At 44.2% G+C, this 26,771-nt stretch overlaps 1 protein-coding gene across 1 annotated transcript; it reads left to right on the forward strand.

The window, feature by feature from the left end:
* Positions 1-127: 127 nt before the first annotated feature.
* LOC308296499 (scavenger receptor cysteine-rich domain-containing protein DMBT1-like) lies at positions 128-26,527 on the forward strand (the record flags this gene model as incomplete). The annotated part of the gene is made up of 22 exons (XM_080739785.1): positions 128-157; positions 4,917-5,143; positions 6,184-6,254; positions 6,600-6,923; positions 7,874-8,188; positions 8,977-9,273; positions 9,941-10,225; positions 12,095-12,331; positions 13,280-13,594; positions 13,751-14,065; positions 14,365-14,679; positions 15,371-15,694; positions 16,662-16,976; positions 17,752-17,979; positions 18,713-19,024; positions 20,960-21,196; positions 22,163-22,495; positions 22,598-22,942; positions 23,234-23,548; positions 25,106-25,429; positions 25,737-25,902; positions 26,299-26,527. 22 exons carry the CDS (start codon positions 128-130, stop codon positions 26,525-26,527), a joined length of 5,859 nt encoding a protein of 1,952 aa, XP_080595911.1.
* Positions 26,528-26,771: the final 244 nt, after the last annotated feature.

Here is a 26,771-nt window from a genome sequence, read left to right on the forward strand (position 1 = left end):
CGGGCCATATGAGTCATGTGACATGGCCCCTGGAAGAACTAATAACCATAGGAATCTGTACCTGCAACGAGGAAGTTAAAAGCATTGAAATGTAAGGAGGAAGAATGATAGTTTTAACAACAAGGAAATGATCACTTCTAACGAGCTAGATGGAAAGGTGAGAGTGGCCCTACTGCTAACGTTAGCATTGCAGTAAGCTGGAATGAAAGATGATCGTTGCCATGCGAGCCATAGGAATTGAAAGAATGAACCCTTCTCAGGATTCACATTCGTAGGAAAGGGCGCACCTACCCCCCGGCTCCACCGAGCGCGCCGAGCGTCGCGTCAACGTTGGGAACGCTCCTGTTTTAATCAAAGGGAGCTCCACTGCTGACGGCAACGGCAACGTTGGACGCTCCGGTGACGGCGTCCGAACTAAAAAATTGCCCCGGTTACATTTTTTGACAAAACAAAACAACCTTGGTTCTAGAACTGTTTCCGTTCTAGATTCTTGGAACCTTGGTGCTTTTGGGGGAAATCTCGCTCTTTCGACGTCCCATCATTTCGACTAAGGGAGTCGGCAGGTTAACGACTCACCAGCGTCAGGTTTACTGATGCTAGGGTCAGGGTTTGGGTTAGGTTTAGGCATAGAGGTTAACATTCACCTGCGTCGGCAGGTTAGCTACTCTCCCGTGTCGGCAGGTTAGCTTTTCACCATGTTAACATTCATTCACCTGTGTCGAAAGAATGGACCGTCGAACAGATGCTATGTCACAATATCGACACGCTCCCTGTGCTTTCAACGGACCGGCTAGCGTTGGCACCAGTAAGCAGAACCATTGTAGTTGGTGATGGCATAGCTGAATGGTTAGAGCGCCTGCCTGGGGAGCAGGTATCACTAGTTGCCCCAGGTTCGATACCTGGCCAGCAACGTGTCAAATATGACCGTGTGTGTGTGTGTGTGTGTGTTGGAGGGAGGGTGTCAAGGCTATCTTTCACGTCCACCTCCTATGGCTATGCGTGTGCCGTGTGACTGCAGTGGGCAACGGGCCATATGAGTCATGTGACATGGCCCCTGGAAGAACTAATAAACAGGAATCTGTACCTGCAACGAGGATGCTTCTGAGGGTGCGTCCAGATAAGGATAGTTTCAGTACTTTACCGTCAACAAGGAAATGATCACTTCTAACGAGCTAGATGGAAAGGTGATAGTGGCCCTACTGCTAACGTTAGCATTGCAGTAAGCTGTAATGAAAGATGATCGTTGCCATGTGAGCCAAGAGCCATAGGAATTTAGGTTAACATTCACCCGCGTCGGCAGGTTAGCTACTCTCCCGTGTCGGCAGGTTAGCTTTCCACCGTGTGTGTGTGTGTGTGTGTGTGTGTGTGTGTGTGTGTGTGTGTGTGTGTGTGTGTGTGTGTGTGTGTGTGTGTGTGTGTGTGTGTGTGTGTGTGTGTGTGTGTGTTGGAGGGAGGGTGTCAAGGCTATCTTTCACGTCCACCTCCTGGCTATGGCTATGCGTGTGCCGTGTGACTGCAGTGGGCAACGGGCCATATGAGTCATGTGACAATGCCCCTGGAAGAACTAATAAACATAGGAATCTGTACCTGCAATGAGGACGCTTCTGAGGGTGCGTCCAGATAAGGATAGTTTCAGTACTTTACCGTCAACAAGGAAATGATCACTTCTAACGAGCTAAAATGTTAATCATAATTTATACATGACTGGACGTTGTGGACGCCGTCAAAAAATGGAACCGGGGCAATTTTTGAGTTTGGACGCCGTCACCGGAGTGTCCGACGTTGCCGTCAGCAGTGGAGCTCCCTTCATTGATTAAAACGGGGGCACATTGATGCACGAAACAGTAAACTCTATTCAAAATCCAGTGGTCCATAATAATCTTCAGGGGTCAGAGAGAACTGGCTGTCCAGCTTCTCCCCTTTCCTACCAAAACAACCTTGGTTCTAGAACTGTTTCCGTTCTAGATTCTCTGAACCTTGGTGCTTTCGGGGGAAATCTCGCTATTTCGACGTCCCATCATTTCGACTAGTATTTACATTTAAATGTAAATACATGCCTTTCTGCTGTTGGATATCCATTCACGTGTCACATTGGACATCTAGTCACAATGGTGACTAGTCCCAAAATTCCTAGCATATTTGTAATGTAATTACAGTGGTCTTCCCACTTGATAAAATTATGTATAGGCTAATCACAACAGGCTAGGAAACAACCTTCTCAATTCTTCCTTCTAAAAACAGGCCAGCAGTGAGTGACTGAGTCTGAACACTAAAGACAGATTTTTATACATTATCGTGGCTGCGCTGGTGCACCGAAAATAGCCAATCTACAAGCTCACAGACAGTCACAAAACTGGCGTGTTGTGAGCTTGTAGATCTGCTACTTTTTTCCGGCACTATACAGCATAAATTATTATAATTAGGCATATATAACACTACAGTTGATAATGCAAATATCCTATGATCTTTGATTGAAATATCAACACATTCACGTTCAGTGGAGCCAGTCGGACGGCAACGTGTCTGCGTCAATGACGCCGTCAAGACGCAGAGCAACGCGACGCCGCCAGTGGAGCCCTGGACTTACACCTACCATGATGGACTGATTTACTTAAATGCATCATTGATACTGTAGTGGCGTTTCCATGAAGCTACTTTTTGCGCATTAACGGCTTATTCGCAAAATATTTTTATGGAAACTGAATGGTTAGAGCGCCTGCCTGGGGAGCAGGTATCACTAGTTGCCCCAGGTTTGATACCTGGCCAGCAATGTGTCAAATATGACTGGTCCAAGTGTCCTTTTCTCTGGGGAAATTCAATTACAGCTTTCCTTTTATTTTCTATGATGATTTTTCACTTGCTTTTGTCATTGTTGTGAACGAAGGTCGCAATTTACTATGAGAAACGGCACATCATGTCCGTGTCCGCGTAAGCTTTTTTACGGTCTATGGGCCACTCTGACATCACACTGACTCTCATGCTCTGACATCACTATAGGTACCAGGGGTCTCCATATATGGGTAACTGGTCCCATATATATCACCGGCCAGATGGCCAAGACATGGCGCGACCTCGCTTTTCGCCCTCAGGCATCTTACTGGTTTATATTTACATTGCATCTGCATCTTCCAACCAGTAGAATAGTGACGCGCCCAAGTTGGTTCCCAGTTCGGAGAGTTTTTTGGTTCCAGTTCCGAACCGACTTTTACGGTTCTGAAGCAATTCTTCTTCAGTGGAAACATTCCGAACTGGTTCAAAAATATATATAGAAAAAAATACGGAACCAGTTCAACGCCGGGGAAAAGGAGCCTGACCTCTGGCCTTCTCTATGGAGATCGGCCCCATAGATGTCGTCTACACAAGTTTTTCAACTGAAAACCGCAAAGAACAACATGGTTGTTGTAAATAGAACCTGTTACAACCCAATTCATGATTAGGTCCACTTTGACAAAATACTTTGGTGTTACTGTGTTGCTGTGCTGTTTTTGCTGTGTATGGATTTCGTGCTACTGCACAATACAAAACACTTGTGAATGGACAAGTGAGAGAGGGAACTATCTATCTCTGTTAAGCACATTGCTGCTTGTTAGTTTTACCATGCTCAACAAACACTGTGGGGAGTGGAATAATCGATGTTTATGGCTGCTGACAGGAAAAGACAATTCAGATTCCTCTGGGTGTCCTCTCCCTGAAGATAGGCTCTGTGCATGACTGTAGTCCCAAGTTTTTGAGCGCAGCGCGCGCGCGTGTGTGTGTTGGAGGGAGGGTGTCAAGGCTATCTTTCACGTCCACCTCCTATGGCTATGCGTGTGACTGCAGTGGGCAACGGGCCATATGAGTCATGTGACATGGCCCCTGGAAGAACTAATAACCACAGGAATCTGTACCTGCAACAAGGAAGTTATAAGCATTGACGTGTAAGAAGATAGTTTCAACAACAAGGAAATGATCACTTCTAATGAGCTAGATGGAAAGGTGATAGTGGCTCTACTGCCAACGGTAGCATTGCAGTAAGCTGTAATGAAAGATGATCATTGCCATGGGAGCCAAGAGCCATAGGAATTGAAAGAATGAACCCTTCTCACGATTCACATTCGTAGGAAAAGGCTGCACTGAGCACGTACAAAGATGGATTGAATTACTTGATACATTGATGCACGAAACAGTAAACTCTATTCAAAATCCAGTGGTCCAGAATCTTCAGGGGTCAGCGAACTGGCTGTCCAGCTTCTCCCCTTTCCCACCAATACAACATTGGTTCTAGAACTGGTTCCATCTAGAGTCTTGGAACCGTGGTGCTTTCACGGAACCGGCTATGCACCGGCTTGCGTTGTGACCAGTTCTAAGCAGAACCATTGTAGTTGGGTCATAGCTGAATGGTTAGAGCGCCTGATCGGGAAGCAGGTGTCCCCAGTTGCCCCAGCCAGGTTCGATTTCTGGCCTTGCCAGCATTGTGTCGAATGTGACCGGTCCCATGTGTCCATTTGTTATGCCCCCAGTCTAGGGGTCTTCCCCAGCTCCCAAGTAGCCACACCAACAACGGGTTATAAATGCAACATAAAGTGCGGTTTATTTACAATGTGGTAATAACAACATGGAACAATTAATAGAAGGGGAAAATAACACAACGAGGTCTGTGAATAACTTGAACTAATGATTAACTAAAGTATAACTTATTACTTAACTTAACTTAACTTAATTCAGGAGTAATTGAAGAATCACACTGGAATAACTGAATGATAACTCAAGACTCAAATCAAAAGAAAACTCACTCAAAAGAAAATCACTTGCCTACCAAAAGAACAAACAATATCTTACCTCATTAACATAAACAATATTCAAAGACTCAAAGCAACTCAACTTAACCCATAACTCATATTAACTCATAAGGAACATAAGTACATGTGGGTGGCCAGTTGGGAGAGGAGGAGGACAAGGTCTGCTCCCCTGCCTGGCGCGCCGAGGTCTGCTGCTCCCCTTATCCACAACCTCCACCCTTGTCAGCCAGTCAGCAGACAGAACTCCAGGAACGCTTCCCCACCAATCCCAGCCATCCTGGTCGTTTCCCCACCAATCAGACAGCTGCTGGGAGTGGCACACCTGTTTTACATACTCTCACCGACACGCTCAACTCTGTCTGGGAGTGACACACCTGTTTTGCATACGCTCCCTCCCAGACACACTCAGCTCTGTCTGGGAGTGAAACACCTGTTTTGCATACGCTCCCCGACACACTCAGCTCTGTCATACACCACACCACACTAGGACCAAAATAATACAATACATATTTCTACAAATACGACCCCAGTGGTAACACCATTTCAGGGGGAAAATCAATTGCAGTTTACCATTTCTTTCCTAATGAAGAAGTTCCGCTTTCTCTACCAGGTTCCAACCTGTATAAAACTTTGGTTCCCAGTTCAGGGCAAGTTGGTTCTGAACCAATTCTTTTTAATTGGAAACGTTCCGAACTGGTTCAAAATTAGATGGGAGGAAAGTACGGAACCGGTTCAACCCAAGAGAAAAGGGACCTGACCGCTGGCCTTCTCTATGGAGCTTGGCCCCATAGATGTGAACTACACACTTTTTTCAACTGAAAACAGCAAACATCATGGTTAGGTCCTCTTTGACAAAATTTGGCAGACTTGGTAATGTTCGAGTTGTGTCCGGAAAGAGACAGAATTGTAACTCATCTAACCCCTAGTCAACTTGTGCCGTCGAAGTTACCCCTTTCCAGTCAAACCATGTGTCGGTTTGGGAGTAAGAAGGCATTGATTAGGTGCTGTATGTCTACTAGCAGGAAGTATGTCCATTTCACAACCAGGGCAAACCCCAAAGGAAGGATGGACATGGCATGTCATTAGCACGTCATTGCGGAGGCAGTTTCTTGGATCCAATCACATCGTGGATGACGTGGAATATGGCTATATAAACTCGCTGTTACAGGTGGTGGATTCACAAACACAAGGTGCCTCTCAGGTAAGAGAGTCATTTGATTGGCCAACGGACATGTTTAGGAGGTGCTGTACTTTCTATTACTGCAGAATTTAAGTTGTAATTTGGGGTGTTCTGTGAATGATGATGAGTATGTGCATTCATCCAGTTTCAATTGTCCATGCATTGCTGTAGTCTACTGTATCTAAATATATTCTTTTGTTCATAGGTTTTGTGTCTGATTTCCAGGATGTGGACCATGGGGAGAGCGTCAGCTGTGCTGTTGGTCCTGTTCATACAGACTGCTACTGCCAGCCCAGGTAAACTGCCACTCATCTCCTCATATGAAGCTTAAAGGAGTAGTTCCATGGAGACAATAATTTGAGGAGACCACATCACATATCTAAATATTGAATCAAGCAACTTAAAAACTGTTCAGGGTGTTCATAAAAGCCTGATTAGATGATGAAGTGTTTTTGAAAGGGAAATTTCCCTCTAGTAATATTAATGTGCATTTCAGATTGTTGCTATAGGACCCCTTGGAAATGAGATGCTACATCTCAAGGGGCTATTCTCTCAATAACAAAATATGTCATACATCTATTATTAATACACTAACCCTAACCTTATTTTACACTCCTTTTTGTGTTTTCCTTCTCGCTCAGTTGATTATTCCGATTATTCGGTGAGGCTGGTCGGTGGCTCCAACACCTGCTCTGGCAGAGTAGAGATCTTCCACAGTGGCAGTTGGGGGACGGTGTGTGACGATGCCTGGGGTCTGAACGATGCCCTGGTAGTCTGTAGACAGCTAGGCTGTGGAAGGGCTCAGTCAGCACCAGGGTCGGCACACTTCGGACAGGGCAGTGGGAGCATCTTGTTGGATGAGGTCAGCTGTTCAGGCAGTGAAACCAGACTCTCCCAGTGCAGCCATTCAGGGACTGGAAACCACGACTGTTCTCATGGTGAAGATGCTGGAGTTATTTGTGAAGGTTAGTACAGTATGAAACCATTACGAACTGCAGTTCGCGTGTTGCCATTTGTCGAAGTTGCACTGAGATTTGCCTTAAGGATTCTCTTTTAAACAATAGCATTCCGAAAACTACAGACAAGGCAATTATTATTATTTTTATTATTACCCTTGTACATTTTTAAATGTTACTTTATTTTTACTTTGTATAATTAAAAATGATATATTTATTTAATACATGTATTTATATTTAATTAATGAGGGCAGTCCACATCTGGGCTAACATTGTTATGTTTCACCAGCAGGAATTGTCATTATTTGATGCACAAAACAGATTAAAATGCATATTATTTTGGGGGTCCTTAGCATGACAAAGTTTGAGAACTACTGATTCAGAAGGCATTTGTAGAATTGGACTCAGGTCTTAATGGGTTAAAGACCAAGGGAGGTGGCAAGGTGTTTGCAACACATGGGAGTGTTTAGGGGAGGAGTGTCTTAAGTCTTAGGAGGAGCTTTGAGTAGTGAGATTTTCATAAAGCAAGGGCATCAGTCCTAAATCTGGTCTGTAGCTGTAGGTCTGTCATGCTGTACATACTGTACCATTTTCAGGCGTTGTGACATTTTTGCACAATGCAGCTTCATGCTGTTCTTCCTATAGCTCTATTTTGATTGTCTTAAGTACCAGCTCTTATGCCTTAACTTAAAGACCTGTCCATACTGTTTCCGACCACCAAACTTTTAGTCGGAGAGTTCCAACTTTCCGATGTGCAGCTTTCCGAACTCTAATTCGGGGTAATGCTTTTCAGAAGATGCAAGTGACGTAATTTTTTAGTTGAACCAGACCTTTCCGACAAAAGGTTTGTGGTCGAAGACTGTATGAAAAGGCCTTTAAGTTTTACTTAAGACAGAATTATTAAGACAATCAAAATAGAGCCTATTAAGTTTCATGATTTCCTTTCTCTTCTCGCTCAGTTGATTATCCAGTGAGGCTGGTCGACGGCCAAAACTCCTGCTCTGGCAGAGTAGAGATCTACCACGGTGGCAGTTGGGGGACGGTGTGTGACGATTCCTGGGGTCTGAGCGATGCTGAGGTAGTCTGTAGACAGGTAGGCTGTGGAAGGGCTCAGTCAGCACCAGGGTCGGCACACTTCACACAGGGCAGCGGGAGCATCGTGTTGGATGAGGTCAGCTGTTCAGGCAGTGAGACCAGGCTCTCCCAGTGCAGCCATTCAGGGACTGGAAACCACGACTGTTCTCATGGTGAAGATGCTGGAGTTATTTGTGAAGGTAAGTAGGAAACCATTACGATCTGCAGTTCGCATGTTGCCATTTGTAGAAGTTGCATTGAGATTTGCCTTAAGGATTCTCTTTTAAACAATAGCATTTTATATATATATATATATATATATATATTTTTTTTTTTATTTTTTTTTATTTTTTCTAGTCATGCCCCTAGTGTGTAAAGATCTTAACAATGATCTAAAAAAGATTTTTGATTACATGCTTTAGGGAAAAAAAGGATGGTTGTTTTCTGCTTTGGTTTTCAGCTGTACTCTAGGTCAGTGGTTTTCAACCAGTGGTCCAGTGGGGGTTTGAGGTGGTCACTAGCTAAATGATGGACAGTTGGTAACCAAATGGACCCGTAATTCAGTTTACACTTTCTTGTTAAACATCTGCATCACAAATAATCTACACAATTAGAAAATTTCTATTCTATTTTTTTTTGTGTGTGTGTGTTTTGCCTGTAATCTCTCCTAAGGCAGAATATCAATACAGCATTGAATTGTGTGAACAAAATACAAACGGTATTGCGCCTGAGAAGCGAAATATCATCAAATAGACCATAATTTCACCTTGCGGCCATGTTTGAATTTTGCTTTGAAAAGCCGGTGGCAATGGGGTGGCATTTCATTAAATTAATGGCAAGATGGCCGCCAAGTAAATATGGTCAATGGTGGTCTGTGGCATTGATATGAAAAGGGTTGAAAACCACTGACATAATGCAGCTGTTCTTCTTATAACAACGCCAAGTCGGATGATTTTATGTTTTTCTTCTCATTCAGTTGATTATCCAGTGAGACTGGTTGGTGGTCAAAGCTCCTGTTCTGGAACGGTAGAGATCTACCACGGTGGCAGTTGGGGGACGGTGTGTGACGATATCTGGGATCTGAACCATGCTGAGGTGGTGTGTAGACAGCTAGGCTGTGGGAGTGCTCTGTCGGCACCAGGGTATGCACACTTCGGACAGGGCGGCGGGAGCATCTTGTTGGATGATGTCAGCTGTTCCGGCAGTGAGTCTAGACTCTCACAGTGCAGCCATCTCGGGGTTGGGAGCCACAACTGTGCTCACAGTGAAGATGCTGGTGTTGTTTGTGAAGGTAAATACTGGAAATACAGTACATGTGTCAGTATTGAGTGTGTACCTGCAGTCACAGATTACAGCTAGTGATAGCAATACACAAAAAGGTCAGATCTACAGTGAGTTGCGAGGCCATGCATTGTTCATTTGTGGATCTGCTCTTTTTGGCAAGTGACTTTCGTAGGCTACTACAGAGTATAAATTACTCTTACCTCATGAGGAGCTGCAGAAATATGCCTGTCAATGTCATGGTCACTCCTTGTTCTTTATCGGAATCAGTTGACTGTGTATTGATATAATGGCAACATTAATGTTAAACTGGATTCTGATCAGCTAATCTTTAAACCCTGTGCATTATCATAATGAGCTATCAGTGGGGACCAATGTAGCACTGATTGTGAGTCATTGTGCCATTGGGTGATTATCCAATGCTAATTGATTGGCGAGTTATGGGTATTGGAAGAGTTCAAACAGCTTTTAAAAGCAGAGGGAGGTGGTAAGGGTTTTCAACTGATCTGTGGGTGCAGTTTGGAGAGGGCTTTGAATCCATCCACATTTTGACAACATGCTTTTGAAAGGAGGGGAAACGTGCAATCGTGTTCTTCCTATAACGACACTAACAACAGTTTCATGTTTTTCTTTTTTTTCTTCTTTTTTATAACATTTTCCCTCTCATCCAGATTTTCCAGTGAGGCTGGTCGGAAGCGAAAACCCCTGTTCTGGCAGAGTAGAAGTCTACCACGGTGGCAGTTGGGGGACGGTGTGTGACGACAGTTGGCATCTGAACGATGCCCAGGTAGTGTGTAGACAGCTAGGCTGTGGGAGGGCTCTGTCAGCACCAGGGTCGGCACACTTCACACAGGGTGGCGGGAGCATCCTTTTGGATGACGTCAGCTGTTCAGGCAGTGAAACCAGACTCGCACAGTGCAGCCATCTAGGGGTCGGAAGCCACAACTGTGGTCACGGTGAAGATGCTGGTGTTGTTTGTGAAGGTAAGTATGAAAATCTCTCTCTCTCTCTCTCTCTCACAGTCAACTGATTCTGACTCTCTCTCTCTAAAATGTAACTGCAATGTTTGTAGTCTTGCCCAGTGCTGCATGTTAATATTACATTATTTGATGTTGGAGTAGCTTTGGGAGCGTGTCGCTATTTCTACAAGTCATCTTTTCGACAACCAAACCTAATAGTGGGAGAAATATGTAACAAAAATAGGCTAACGTGTTCAGCGTGAAAATTTGCACCTTCAAAAATTGACGGTCCCAAGCACTTTTCCCATGGGATCTGGTGGCTCTCATTCACCTACCATACTAGGGAAAAAAGACCCCCCAAAAATCTTCTTTAAATAGCATGTGAGGGGTCTATCTAGGGGGTTTCATGATTCTGAATCCATTGCAAGCATTTGTTTTGCACGAAAAACATTCCTTGGGCTAAAAATGGACCCTACACACTGTGAAAAGTGATGACTCATCACTAAACCATAGTTTTGTGGGGTCCATTTCTTGCCCAAGGAATGTTTTTTGTGCAAAACAAATGCTTGGAATGGATTCAGAATCATGAAAACCCCCTAGATAGACCCCTCACATGCTACTTAAAGAAGATTTTTGGGGGGTCTTTTTTTCCCTGTATGGTAAGTGAATTAGAGAAAAGTGAATTTGAGAAAAGTGCTTGGGGCCGTACATTTTTGAATTCAGCGCACAAAAATACCCCTAGGTGCAAATTTTCACGCTTTCTGCCGGAAGTGAACACCTTTTTCACATATTTCTCCCACTATAACCCTAACTCTAACCCTAACGGTGAGTAGCGATACCTGCCAACGCTCCGTTGTCGAAATGATGTGCATTCAAAAAAGTGAGATTTCCCCGCCAGTGAGGGCTATAGTGTTTCATATCTTCATACTGCTGTTTCCTGTTGCGATTGGCACATTTCACCCTGGTTATTTTCATCTCAATCACGTCACTTTGTCTGCTGAACTAACTCAGCAGACAAAATAAAAATAAAACAATTAACAGGAGGCAAGCAGTGATCACTGATCACCCCATGATGTGCACTGCAATGTAGTTCAAATGCACTACATTGCAGGCGCTTTGCGAGAGGGAAAACAATAAGAAGACGTGTGACATGTGTGATCTGGGCAGCTTGCCCCAGGAAATGTGCCAAGCTCAATAGGGAACAACGGTATATACCTGCTTGTAGATTAGGTACCTTTATTATCCCAAGGGGGAAAATCAGTTGCCCAGAGGCAGCACAGCAGTATAAGGTTATTTACAAAGTTACAGAGAAGTAAGAAAAAGATAAAAGAAAAACAGTACAGGAAAGAGCAAGGTACATCAAGATAGGAATATATATATATATATATATATATATATATATATATATATATATATATATATACATACATTTGTGAGGGGCTTACAGTACATGTACAGTATGTACAACATATTTGTTTTGTAGGCTAATTTCTGATTTAGCCCTAACTATTAGGTTAGGCCTAAATGGTTAAAGTACAACTATCAAAATAGTACAGTGTCCAAATCAAATGTGACCATAGCAGTCAATGCTAGTTAGTGCAACAAGTATCTCACTGTCATGTCAAACACAAGCAAAAATACCCAAAACTACTAACACAACCTAATAGTGCAGTGTCAAAAAAGTCAGTGCAAAAAAAAAAAGGGAAAAGAAACTAGAAAGGGTGTCACAGCCCGACGCACATGAGCACCCTCCCCGGACGGTCAAACTAGATTAGTTTGTTGCTGTTCATTCTAGATTAGTTTGTTGCTGTTCATTCTAAAACATCACATATTTTCATGCTTTTTTATGTTATTCTTCTCATTTAGTTGACTATCCAGTGAGGCTGGTTGACGGCCAAAACTCCTGCTCTGGCAGAGTAGAGATCTACGACGGGAACAGTTGGGGGACGGTGTGTGACGATGGCTGGGATCTGAGTGATGCTGAGGTGGTGTGTAGACAGCTAGGCTGTGGGAGTGCTCTGTCGGCACCAGGGTATGCACACTTCGGACAGGGCGGCGGGAGCATCTTGTTGGATGATGTCAGCTGTTCCGGCAGTGAAGCAAGTCTCTCTCAGTGCAGCCATCTAGGGTTTGGAAGCCACAACTGTGTTCATGGTGAAGATGCTGGTGTTGTTTGTGAAGGTAAAAGTACATCGATATTAGCCTCATTTAGAGGCCAGCATCTCTGCACTGTGTGAATGTGAATGTTTCGATGAATCCTTCACACAGCACATACTGCAGGGTTCCCCAATTAGTTTTCCCCAATTAGTTTTCCCCGAGGGGCCACAACATTGCAGGGGGCGACGGCGGCGTTCCCGCTACTCCAGCGACTGCGACAGTTCAGATATCGTCGTTGTCGGGTGAAAATCTTGTATGTCCAAAACCGTTCGTTTTGAATTTATCATTTTAAAAATGATTTAAACTAGTGAAAACAGCCGATCTACAAGCTTGTACGGTAGATCTGCTGTTTTCACTACTTTTGTGCGACGGCCTTTTATGATTTGCGAAAGAACGTACAAATTTGGAGATACAAGATTTCCACCCGACAACGACGATATACTAGTGTTGTTGCTGGTCTTATACCACCATTATCACTGGGGTTGGTGTGGGCCAGACAGTAGCCCCCCGCGGGCCGCAAATGGCCCGCGGGCCGCCTATTGGGGAACCCTGACATACTGCATCATTTTCAGGATTTGTGATCTTTTTCACAACGAGCTTCAACCTATTATTCCTACTAGCCCTTACCCGTTCAAAGATATGAGCTGATTGAGCTCCGAAATGATGTGCAGTGTGTGGGTTATGGGATGGGTGCACTGTGCACACAGTATATGAGGGATGGAAAGTAACTTTAACTGGTGCTTGCATGATAATATGTAGGAGCATCAATGTAAGAAATACCCGTTTCGTTTAATGGCTACAGAGACACTGTGAGAGACACTCACCCAGACATTCGGAAAATGATATGTTTGATAATAACAACATGAACAATTTGATGTGTTTCTTCTCACTCAGTTGACTATCCAGTGAGGCTGGTCGGAGGTCAAAGCCCCTGTTCTGGAACGGTAGAGATCTACCACAGTGGCAGTTGGGGGACGGTGTGTGACGATATCTGGGATCTGAACCATGCTGAGGTAGTGTGTAGACAGCTAGGCTGTGGAAGGGCTCTGTCGGCACCACTGTTCGCACACCACGGAGAGGGTGGCGGGAGCATCGTGTTGGATAATGTCGTCTGTTCAGGCAGTGAATCTAGACTCTCACAGTGCAGCCATAACGGGTTTGGAAGCCACGACTGTGTTCACAGTGAAGATGCTGGTGTCGTTTGTGAAGGTAAACATACAACATACATAATAAATATGGCATTATGAACTGCAGTGTTGTCAGTCTGTTGCCATTTGTTAAAATTGCATTGAAATGTGCTGCAATTGGTAGTATTATGACAATTTATAAATATACCTTTTATGTCATGTGTTTCTTTTCACTCAGCTGATTATCCTGTGAGGCTGGTCAGCGGCCCAAACTCCTGCTCTGGCAGAGTAGAGGTCTACCACGGTGGCAGTTGGGGGACGGTGTGTGACGACAGCTGGCATCTGAACGATGCCCAGGTAGTGTGTAGACAGCTAGGGTGTGGGAGGGCTCTCTCAGCACCAGGGTCGGCACACTACGGACAGGGCGGCGGGAGCATCGTGTTGGATGATGTCAGCTGTTCGGGCAGTGAAACGAGGCTCTCCCAGTGCAGCCATTCTGGGACTGGAAACCACAACTGTGCTCACAGTGAAGATGCTGGTGTTGTCTGTGAAGGTAATTGATAGAATATAGAGTACATATAACTATGGCATTTTCAATGGCATTGAATTGACATTTTCTTTAAAGGAGGAAGGAAGAAAAAAAGAGAAAAAAATACAGCAGAATAAAATAAAACATGGCACTCTAGTAATCAGCTATACCGTTTCAGCTAATCAAATGAATAATGGTTGTGTTAGACGTTGGTGTGCCCAGATCCAGGGGGTGCCAATGGGCAAGCATACACATAAAGATGGTATATATAACAAGATTAAGGTTTGTGTCTATATGTTTATTTTTTTCTTTTTCTCACTCAGATGATTATCAAGTGAGGCTGGTCGGCGGCCCAAGCGCCTGCTCTGGCAGAGTAGAGATCTACCACGGTGGCAGTTGGGGGACGGTGTGTGACGATGTCTGGGACCTGAACCATGCTGAGGTGGTGTGTCGACAGCTAGGCTGTGGGAGGGCTCTGTCAGCACCAGGGTTGGCACACTTCGGGCAGGGTGAAGGAAACATCATGTTGGATGATGTCAGCTGTTCAGGCAGCGAAACAAGAATCTCACAGTGCAGCCATCCCGGGTTTGGAAACCACAACTGTGTTCATGGTGAAGATGCTGGTGTTGTATGTGAAGGTATGAATATATAATATATACTTTGCACACTGCAAATGTGTTGATTCATACCATTTATTAATAATAGTATTTCTTCTTAAATGTGTGAAATACTGTAGAACACTGTGCAAACTGTGTTCCACAAACAAAATAACTGGTAGAAGCTCCTTTATGAATTGTTATGCACTAGAAAAAAAAGTTGCTTGCTGGCTTTGAAGACTTGAATGTTGATGTTCCATCTTTGTTGTTATTTGAAAACTTCAGCTCCAGGTGAAACCACAACTCCTCCAGCAACCCCTCCACCAACCCCTCCTGCTACTGCCAGCCCAGGTAAACTGCCACTCATCTCCTCATATGAAGCTTAAAGGAGTAGTTCACCCCAACATAACCTTTTTTTATCGATTACTCACCCCATGGAGACAATAATTTGAGGAGACCACATCACATATCTAAATGTTGAATCAAGCAACTTAAAAACTGTTCAGGGTGTTCATAAAAGCCTGATTAGACGATACAATGACCAAAAGCGTTTTTGAAAGTGACATTTCCCTCTAATAATATTAATGTGAATTTCAGATTGTTGCTATAGGACCCCTCGGAAATGAGATGCTACAACTCAATGGGCTATTCTCTCAATAACAAAATATGTCATACAACTGTTATAAACACACTCCTATTTTACACTCCTTTTTGTGTTTTCCTTCTCGCTCAGTTGATTATTCCGATTATTCGGTGAGGCTGGTGGACGGCTCCAACACCTGTTCTGGCAGAGTAGAGATCTACCACGGTGGCAGTTGGGGGACGGTGTGTGACGATGCCTGGGGTCTGAACGATGCCCTGGTAGTGTGTAGACAGCTAGGCTGTGGAAGGGCTCATTCGGCCCCAGGGTCGGCACACTTCGGACAGGGCGGTGGGAGCATCTTGTTGGATGAGGTCAGCTGTTCAGGCAGTGAAACCAGACTCTCACAGTGCAGCCATTCAGGGACTGGAAACCACGACTGTTCTCATGGTGAAGATGCGGGAGTTATTTGTGAAGGTAAGTATGAAACCATAACGAACTGAGGTTCGTGTGTTGCCATTTGTCGAAGTTGCACTGAGATTTGCCTTAAGGATTGTCTTTTAAACAATAGCATTCAGAATACTAACAGGCAAGGCAATTATTATTATCATTATTATTATTACCCTTGCACATTTTTTAAATGTTACTTTATTTTTACTTTGTATAATTAAACATGATATATTTATTTAATACATTAATTTATATTTAATTAATGAGGGCAGTCCACATCTGGACTAACATTGTTATGTTTCACCAGCAGGAATTGTCATTTTTGATGCACAAAACATTTTCAGATTGGGGTCCGTGTTAAAATGCATATTATTTTGGGGGTCCTTAGCATGACAAAGTTTGAGAATTACTGATTCAGAAGGCATTTGTAGAATTGGACTCAGGTCTTAATGGGTTAAAGACCAAGGGAGGTGGCAAGGTGTTTGCAACACATGGGAGCATTTAGGGGAGGAGTGTCTTAAGTCTTAGGAGGAGCTTTGAGTAGTGAGATTTTCATAAAGCAAGGGCATCAGCCCTGAATCTGGTCTGTAGCTGTAGGTCTGTCATGCTGTACATACTGTACCATTTTCAGGCGTTGTGACATTTTTGCACAATGCAGCTTCATGCTGTTCTTCCTATAGCTCTATTTTGATTGTCTTAAGTACCAGCTCTTATGCCTTAACTTAAAGACCTGTCCATACTGTTTCCGACCACCAAACTTTTAGTCGGAGAGTTCCAACTTTCCGATGTGCAGCTTTCCGAACTCTAATTCGGGGTAATGCTTTTCAGAAGATGCAAGTGACGTAATTTTTTAGTTGAACCAGACCTTTCCGACAAAAGGTTTGTGGTCGAAGACTGTATGAAAAGGCCTTTAAGTTTTACTTAAGACAGAATTATTAAGACAATCAAAATAGAGCCTATTAAGTTTCATGATTTCCTTTCTCTTCTCGCTCAGTTGATTATCCAGTGAGGCTGGTCGACGGCCAAAACTCCTGCTCTGGCAGAGTAGAGATCTACCACGGTGGCAGTTGGGGGACGGTGTGTGACGATTCCTGGGGTCTGAGCGATGCTGAGGTAGTCTGTAGACAGGTAGGCTGTGGAAGGGCTCAGTCAGCACCAGGGTCGGCACACTTCACACAGGGCAGCGGGAGCATCGTGTTGGATGAGGTCAGCTGTTCAGGCAGTGAGACCAGGCTCTCCCAGTGCAGCCATTCAGGGACTGGAAACCACGACTGTTCTCATGGTGAAGATGCTGGAGTTATTTGTGAAGGTAAGTAGGAAACCATTACGAACTGCAGTTCGCATGTTGCCATTTGTAGAAGTTGCATTGAGATTTGCCTTAAGGATTCTCTTTTAAACAATAGCATTTTATATATATATATATATATATATATATATATATATATATATATATATTCTAGTCATGCCCCTAGTGTGTAAAGATCTTAACAATGATCTAAAAAAGATTTTTGATTACATGCTTTAGGGAAAAAAAGGATGGTTGTTTTCTGCTTTGGTTTTCAGCTGTACTCTAGGTCAGTGGTTTTCAACCAGTGGTCCAGTGGGGGTTTGAGGTGGTCACTAGCTAAATGATGGACAGTTGGTAACCAAATGGACCCGTAATTCAGTTTACACTTTCTTGTTAAACATCTGCATCACAAATAATCTACACAATTAGAGAATTTCTATTCTATTTTTTTTTTGTGTGTGTGTGTGTGTTTTGCCTGTAATCTCTCCTAAGGCAGAATATCAATACAGCATTGAATTGTGTGAACAAAATACAAACGGTATTGCGCCTGAGAAGCGAAATATCATCAAATAGACCATAATTTCACCTTGCGGCCATGTTTGAATTTTGCTTTGAAAAGCCGGTGGCAATGGGGTGGCATTTCATTAAATTAATGGCAAGATGGCCGCCAAGTAAATATGGTCAATGGTGGTCTGTGGCATTGATATGAAAAGGGTTGAAAACCACTGACATAATGCAGCTGTTCTTCTTATAACAACGCCAAGTCGGATGATTTTATGTTTTTCTTCTCATTCAGTTGATTATCCAGTGAGACTGGTTGGTGGTCAAAGCTCCTGTTCTGGAACGGTAGAGATCTACCACGGTGGCAGTTGGGGGACGGTGTGTGACGATATCTGGGATCTGAACCATGCTGAGGTGGTGTGTAGACAGCTAGGCTGTGGGAGTGCTCTGTCGGCACCAGGGTATGCACACTTCGGACAGGGCGGCGGGAGCATCTTGTTGGATGATGTCAGCTGTTCCGGCAGTGAGTCTAGACTCTCACAGTGCAGCCATCTCGGGGTTGGGAGCCACAACTGTGCTCACAGTGAAGATGCTGGTGTTGTTTGTGAAGGTAAATACTGGAAATACAGTACAGGTGTCAGTATTGAGTGTGTACCTGCAGTCACAGATTACAGCTAGTGATAGCAATACACAAAAAGGTCAGATCTACAGTGAGTTGCGAGGCCATGCATTGCTCTTTTTGGCAAGTGACTTTCGTAGGCTACTACAGAGTATAAATTACTCTTACCTCATGAGGAGCTGCAGAAATATGCCTGTCAATGTCATGGTCACTCCTTGTTCTTTATCGGAATCAGTGGCCTGTGTATTGATATAATGGCAACATTAATGTTAAACTGGATTCTGATCAGCTAATCTTTAAACCCTGTGCATTATCATAATGAGCTATCAGTGGGGACCAATGTAGCACTGATTGTGAGTCATTGTGCCATTGGGTGATTATCCAATGCTAATTGATTGGCGAGTTATGGGTATTGGAAGAGTTCAAACAGCTTTTAAAAGCAGAGGGAGGTGGTAAGGGTTTTCAACTGATCTGTGGGTGCAGTTTGGAGAGGGCTTTGAATCCATCCACATTTTGACAACATGCTTTAGAAAGGAGGGGAAACGTGCAATCGTGTTCTTCCTATAACGACACTAACAACAGTTTCATGTTTTGTTTTTTTTTCTTCTTTTTTTATAACATTTTCCCTCTCATCCAGATTTTCCAGTGAGGCTGGTCGGAAGCGAAAACCCCTGTTCTGGCAGAGTAGAAGTCTTCCACGGTGGCAGTTGGGGGACGGTGTGTGACGACAGTTGGCATCTGAACGATGCCCAGGTAGTGTGTAGACAGCTAGGCTGTGGGAGGGCTCTGTCAGCACCAGGGTCGGCACACTTCACACAGGGCGGCGGGAGCATCCTTTTGGATGACGTCAGCTGTTCAGGCAGTGAAACCAGACTCGCACAGTGCAGCCATCTAGGGGTCGGAAGCCACAACTGTGTTCACGGTGAAGATGCTGGTGTTGTTTGTGAAGGTAAGTATGAAGATCTCTCTCTATCTCTCTCTCTCTCTCTCTCGCTCTCTCTCTCTCTCTCTCTCTCTCTCTCTCTCTCTCTCTCTCTCTAAAATGTAACTGCAATGTTTGTAGTCTTGCCCAGTGCTGCATGTTAATATTACATTATTTGATGTTGGAGTAACTTTGGGAGCGTGTCGCTATTTCTACAAGTCATCTTTTCGACAACCAAACCTAATAGTGGGAGAAATATGTAACAAAAATAGGCTAATGTGTTCACTTCCGGCAGAAAGCGTGAAAATTTGCACCTAGGGGTATTTTTGTGCGCCGAATTCAAAAATTTACGGCCCCAAGCACTTTTCCCATGGGATCTGGTGGCTCTCATTCACTTACCATACTAGGGAAAAAAGACCCCCCAAAAATCTTCTTTAAATAGCATGTGAGGGGTCTATCTAGGGGGTTTTCATGATTCTGAATCCATTGCAAGCATTTGTTTTGCACGAAAAACATTCCTTGGGCTAAAAATGGACCCTACACACTGTGAAAAGTGATGACTCATCACTAAACCATAGTTTTGTGGGGTCCATTTCTTGCCCAAGGAATGTTTTTTTGTGCAAAACAAATGCTTGGAATTGATTCAGAATCATGAAAACCCCCTAGATAGACCCCTCACATGCTACTTAAAGAAGATTTTTGGGGGGACTTTTTTTCCCTGTATGGTAAGTGAATTAGAGAAAAGTGAATTTGAGAAAAGTGCTTGGGACCGTCAATTTTTGAATTCAGCGCACAAAAATACCCCTAGGTGCAAATTTTCACGCTTTCTGCCTTTTTCACATATTTCTCCCACTATTACCCTAAGTCTAACCCTAACGGTGACTAGCGATACCTGCCAACGCTCCGTTGTCGAAATGATGTGCATTCAAAAAAGTGAGATTTCCCCGCCAGTGAGGGCTATAGTGTTTCATATCTTCATACTGCTGTTTCCTGTTGCGATTGGCACATTTCACCCTGGTTATTTTCATCTCAATCACGTCACTTTGTCTGCTGAACTAACTCAGCAGACAAATAAAAAAAAAAAAAAAAAAAAAATTAACAGGAGGCAAGCAGTGATCACTGATCACCCCATGATGTGCACTGCAATGTAGTTCAAATGCACTACATTGCAGGCGCTTTGCGAGAGGGAAAACAATAAGAAGACGTGTGACATGTGTGATCTGGGCAGCTTGCCCCAGGAAATGTGCCAAGCTCAATAGGGAACAACGGTATATACCAGCTTGTAGATTAGGTACCTTTATTATCCCAAGGGGGAAAATCAGTTGCCCAGAGGCAGCACAGCAGTATAATGTTATTTACAAAGTTACAGAGAAGTAAGAAAAAGATAAAAGAAAAACAGTACAGTAAAGTGCAAGGTACATCAAGATAGGGAACAAATAATATATATATATATATATATATATATATATATATATATATATATATATATATACATACATAAAGTGTCCTTAACCCATTCAGGCCGGGAACACATTTTGCTGTTTGGGAGGGGCTTACAGTACTTGTACAGTATGTACAACATATTTGTTTTGTAGGCTAATTTCAGATTTAGCCCTAACTATAGGTTAGGCCTAAATGGTTAAAGTACAACTATCAAAATAGTACAGTGTCCAAATCAAATGTGACCATAGCAGTCAATGCTAGTTAGTGCAACAAGTATCTCACTGTCATGTCAAACACAAGCAAAAATACCCAAAAATACTAACACAACCTAATAGTGCAGTGTCAAGAAAGTCAGTGCAAAAAAAAAAAAAAAAAAAACTCGAAAGGAAAAGAAACTAGAAAGGTTGTCACAGCCCGACGCACATGAGCACCCTCCCCGGACGGTCAAACTAGATTAGTTTGTTGCTGTTCATTCTAAAACATCACATATTTTTTTTTAATGTTATTCTTCTCACTTAGTTGACTATCCAGTGAGGCTGGTTGACGGCCAAAACTCCTGCTCTGGCAGAGTAGAGATCTACGACGGGAACAGTTGGGGGACCGTGTGTGACGATGGCTGGGATCTGAGTGATGCTGAGGTGGTGTGTAGACAGCTAGGCTGTGGGAGTGCTCTGTCAGCACCAGGGTCGGCACACTTCGGACAGGGCGGCGGGAGCATCCTGTTGGATGATGTCAGCTGTTCAGGCAGTGAAGCAAGTCTCTCTCAGTGCAGCCATCTAGGGTTTGGAAGCCACAACTGTGTTCATGGTGAAGATGCTGGTGTTGTTTGTGAAGGTAAAAGTACATCGATATTAGCCTCATTTAGATGCCAGCATCTCTGCACTGTGTGAATGTGAATGTTTTGATGAATCCTTCACACAGCACATACTGCAGGGTTCCCCAATTAGTTTCCCCAAGGGCCGAATTATGTTTAGGGCCGAGGGCCACAACATTGCAGGGGGCGACGGCGGCGTTCCCGCTACTCCAGCGACTGCGACAGTTCAGATATCGTCGTTGTCGGGTGAAAATCTTGTATGTCCAAAACCGTTCGTTTTGAATTTATCATTTTAAAAATGATTTAAACTAGTGAAAACAGCCGATCTACAAGCACACAACGCCTTGTACGGTAGATCTGCTGTTTTCACTACTTTTGTGCGACGGCCTTGTATGATTTGCGAAAGAACGTACAAATTTGGAGATACAAGATTTCCACCCAACAACGATGATATACTAGTGTTGTTGCTGGTCTTATACCACCATTATTACTGGGGTTGGTGTGGGCCAGACAGTAGCCCCCGGCGGGCCGCAAATGGCCCGCGGGCCACCTATTGGGGAACCCTGACATACTGCATCATTTTCAGGATTTGTGATCTTTTTCACAACGAACTTCAACCTATTATTCCTACTAGCCCTTACCCGTTCAAAGATATGAGCTGATTGAGCTCCGAAATGATGTGCAGTGTGTGGGTTATGGGATGTGTGCACTGTGCACACAGTATATGAGGGATGGAAAGTAACTTTAACTGGTGCTTGCATGATAATATGTAGGAGCATCAATGTAAGAAATACCCGTTTCGTTTAATGGCTACAGAGACACTGTGAGAGACACTCACCCAGACATTTGGAAAATTATATGTTTGATAATAACAACATGAACAATTTGATGTTTTTCTTCTCACTCAGTTGACTATCCAGTGAGGCTGGTCGGAGGTCAAAGCCCCTGTTCTGGAACGGTAGAGATCTACCACGGTGGCAGTTGGGGGACGGTGTGTGACGATTACTGGGATCTGAACGATGCTGAGGTGGTGTGTAGACAGCTAGGCTGTGGGAGGGCTCTGACAGCACCACATTACGCACACCACGGAGAGGGTGGCGGGAGCATCGTGTTGGATCAAGTCGCCTGTTCAGGCAGTGAATCAAGACTCTCACAGTGCAGCCATCTAGGGTTTGGTATACACTACTGTAGTCACTATGAAGATGCTGGTGTTGTTTGTGAAGGTAAACATATAACATACGGTACCTAAATAAATATGGCATTATGAGCTGCAGTGTTGTCAGTGTGTTGCCATTTGTAATTGCATTGACATTTGCTGCAATTATGACAATTTATAAATATACCTTTTATGTCATGTGTTTCTTCTCACTCAGCTGATTATCCCGTGAGGCTGGTCGGCGGCCCAAGCTCCTGTTCTGGCAGAGTAGAGGTGTACCATGGTGGCAGTTGGGGGACGGTGTGTGACGACAGCTGGCATCTGAACGATGCCCAGGTAGTGTGTAGACAGCTAGGGTGTGGGAGTGCTCTGTCAGCACCAGGGTCGGCACACTTCGGACAGGGCAGTGGGAGCATCGTGTTGGATGATGTCAGCTGTTCAGGCAGTGAAACGAGGCTCTCACAGTGCAGCCATTCAGGGACTGGAAACCACGACTGTTCTCATGGTGAAGATGCTGGTGTTGTCTGTGAAGGTAAACAAATTGATATAATATAGAGTACATATAACTATGGCATTTTCAATGGCATTGAATTGACATTTTCTTTAAAGGAGGAAGGAAGAAAAAAAGAGAAAGAAATACAGCAGAATAGAATAAAACATGGCACTCTAGTAATCAGCTATACCGTTTCAGCTAATCAAATGAAAAATGTTTGTGTTAGACGTTGGCGTGCCCAGATCCAGGGGGTGCCAATGTGCAAGCATACACAGAAGATGGTATTTTTAACAAGAAGGTTTGTGTTAATATGTTTGTTTTCTCGCTCAGCTTATTATCAAGTGAGGCTGGTCGGCGGCCCAAGCTCCTGTTCTGGCAGAGTAGAGATCTACCACGGTGGCAGTTGGGGGACGGTGTGTGACGATGTCTGGGACCTGAACCATGCTGAGGTGGTGTGTAGACAGCTAGGCTGTGGGAGGGCTCTGTCAGCACCAGGGTTGGCACACTTCGGGCAGGGTGAAGGAAACATCTTGTTGGACGATGTCAGCTGTTCAGGCAGTGAATCAAGGCTCTCACAGTGCAGCCATCTAGGGTTTGGAATCCACAACTGTGTTCATGGTGAAGATGCTGGTGTTGTCTGTGAAGGTATGAATATATAATATATACTTTGCACACTGCAAATGTGTTGATTCATACCATTTATTAATAATTGCGACCATTTACTACCAAAACCTCCACCGGCTGTCTGTCTGTCAGTGAGTCAGTGAGTGAGTCCGTCACACTTTTGCCCTGCTCATATCTCCACAACCGTTGCCCCCATCCATGCCACATTTTGCACACACACTCCTTGACTGCCAAACTACAACCTCCAAGGACCCCCGGAGCCCCAGGGACCCCCAGGTCCCTGGGGGACCCCCAGATGTAAAATATGACCAAATGTGCTCACACGTCACACGTCACACTTTTTCCCTGCTTATATCTCAGCACCCGTTGACCCGATCCATGCCAGATTTTACACACACACTCCTTGCCTGCCAAACTACAACCTCCAAGGACCCCCGGGGGAACCCCAGATGTAAAAAATGAACAAATGTGCAAAAATGACCAAATGACCACCCCAACGGGGCTGCTCACGGGGATTTCCCGGGGACCACCGACTCCTGGTGCTCCAGAACGGATGCAAAAGTGGTGGCGCCCCCAGTGGAGGACCCCCTGCCACTGCAGCGCACATAAAATGCCGTAACTCGGGCTAGGAGCGTCCGGGAGAGCCGGGGCCGGTACCTATTCGTCCGCCAAGGCAACCCGGAGACCCCACCCCTCATTTCTCACATGGCCCTATTCTAGCGCCACCTTCAGGCCGATTTTTAAAACACATTTTTGGACACTGCTCCTACAGTTTTTGCCCTAAAATCACGAATATCACTACACAGCATGTCTACACTCATGTCATCAACATGGATCAGGAAGATTTTGGAAAAACAAAGTTTTGCCCTATTTGTGGAGATAAGCCACCTACGGTCGCTTATCTCCCGATTAGGGAGTCTTACTGGTAGTATTTCTTCTTAAATGTGTGAAATACTGTAGAACACTGTGCAATATCTACTGTGTTCCACAAACAACATAACTGGTAGAAGCTCCTTTATGAATTGTTATGCACTAGAAAAAAAGTTGCTTGCTGGCTTTGAAGACTTGAATGTTGATGTTCCATCTTTGTTGTTATTTGAAAACTTCAGCTCCAGGTGGGCCTACAAGGTCTATAACCACAACTCCTCCAGCAACCCCTCCACCAACCCCTCCTGCTACTGCCAGCCCAGGTAAACTGCCACTCATCTCCTCATATGAAGCTTAAAGGAGTAGTTCACCCCAACATAACCTTTTTTTATCGATTACTCACCCCATGGAGACAATAATTTGAGGAGACCACATCACATATCTAAATATTGAATCAAGCAACTTAAAAACTGTTCAGGGTGTTCATAAAAGCCTGATTAGACGATAAAATGACCAAAAGCCTTTTTGAAAGTGACATTTCCCTCTAATAATATTAATGTGCATTTCAGATTGTTGCTATAGGACCCCTCGGGCTCGGAAATGAGATGCTACATCTCAATGGGCTATTCTCTCAATAACAAAATATGTCATACAACTATTATAAACACACTCCTATTTGACACTCCTTTTTGTGTTTTCCTTCTCGCTCAGTTGATTATTCCGATTATTCGGTGAGGCTGGTGGACGGCTCCAACACCTGCTCTGGCAGAGTAGAGATCTTCCACAGTGGCAGTTGGGGGACGGTGTGTGACGATGCCTGGGGTCTGAACGATGCCCTGGTAGTGTGTAGACAGCTAGGCTGTGGAAGGGCTCATTCGGCCCCAGGGTCGGCACACTTCGGACAGGGCGGTGGGAGCATCTTGTTGGATGAGGTCAGCTGTTCAGGCAGTGAAACCAGACTCTCACAGTGCAGCCATTCAGGGACTGGAAACCACGACTGTTCTCATGGTGAAGATGCTGGTGTTGTCTGTGAAGGTAAACAAATTGATATAATATGGAGTAGATATAACTATGGCATTTTCAATTGAATTGACATTTTATTTAAAGGAGGAAGGAAGAAAAAAGAGAAAAAAAATACAGCAGAATAAAATAAAACATGGCACTCTAGCAGCTATACCGTTTCAGCTAATCAAATGAAAAATGGTTGTGTTAGACGTTGGTGTGCCCAGATCCAGGGGGTGCCAATGGGCAAGCATACACAGAAGATGGTATATTGAACAAGACTACTAAGGTTTGTCTATGTTTTTTCTTTTCTTTTTTTTCTTTTTTTTTTCTCACTCAGCTGATTATCAAGTGAGGCTGGTCGGCGGCCCAAGCGCCTGCTCTGGCAGAGTAGAGATCTACTACGGTGGCAGTTGGGGAACGGTGTGTGACGATGTCTGGGACCTGAACCATGCTGAGGTGGTGTGTCGACAGCTAGGCTGTGGGAGGGCTCTCTCAGCACCAGGGTTGGCACACTTCGGGCAGGGTGAAGGAAACATCATGTTGGATGATGTCAGCTGTTCAGGCAGCGAAACAAGTCTCTCTCAGTGCAGCCATCCCGGGTTTGGAAACCACAACTGTGGTCATGTTGAAGATGCTGGTGTTGTATGTGAAGGTATGAATATATAATATATACTTTGCACACTGCAAATGTGTTGATTCATACCATTTATTAATAATAGTATTTCTTCTTAAATGTGTGAAATACTGTAGAACACTGTGCAATATCTACTGTGTTCCACAAACAAAATAACTGGTAGAAGCTCCTTTATGAATTGTTATGCACTAGAAAAAAAGTTGCTTGCTGGCTTTGAAGACTTGAATGTTGATGTTCCATCTTTGTTGTTATTCGAAAACTTCAGCTCCAGGTGGGCCTACAAGGTCTATAACCACTCCTCCAGCAACCCCTCCAGCAACCCCTCCACCAACACCTCCAGCAACCCCTCCACCAACACCTCCAGCAAATCCTCCAGCAACCCTTCAAGCAAATCCTCCAGCAACCCTTCCAGCAAACCCTCCAGCAACCCTTCCAGCAAACCCTCCAGCAACCCTTCCAGCAAACCCTCCAGCAAACCCTCCAACCGAGGGTAAATAATGTTTTATATTAAGCTGCTTTCACTCTGTAGGCCTACTTTATGAATTGTTCAGTCAGATAACTCACAAATAGATTGAGACCAGTAATAGCTTGAGAACATTTTATTCATAAAATGGAAATAAGTGTGAATATTATATTTGATCTTGGCGTTCAGGCTCTGCTATACCTGCTGCTAATACCCTGCTCAGCACGTTTGCAAAGTTGCTTGCTTGCTTTGAAGAATTGAATGTGTCTCTATTG

The sequence above is a fragment of the Nannobrachium achirus genome, assembly GCF_963921795.1.
Source record: "Nannobrachium achirus genome assembly, chromosome: 2".
In the NCBI taxonomy this organism is placed as follows: Eukaryota; Metazoa; Chordata; class Actinopteri; order Myctophiformes; family Myctophidae; genus Nannobrachium; species Nannobrachium achirus.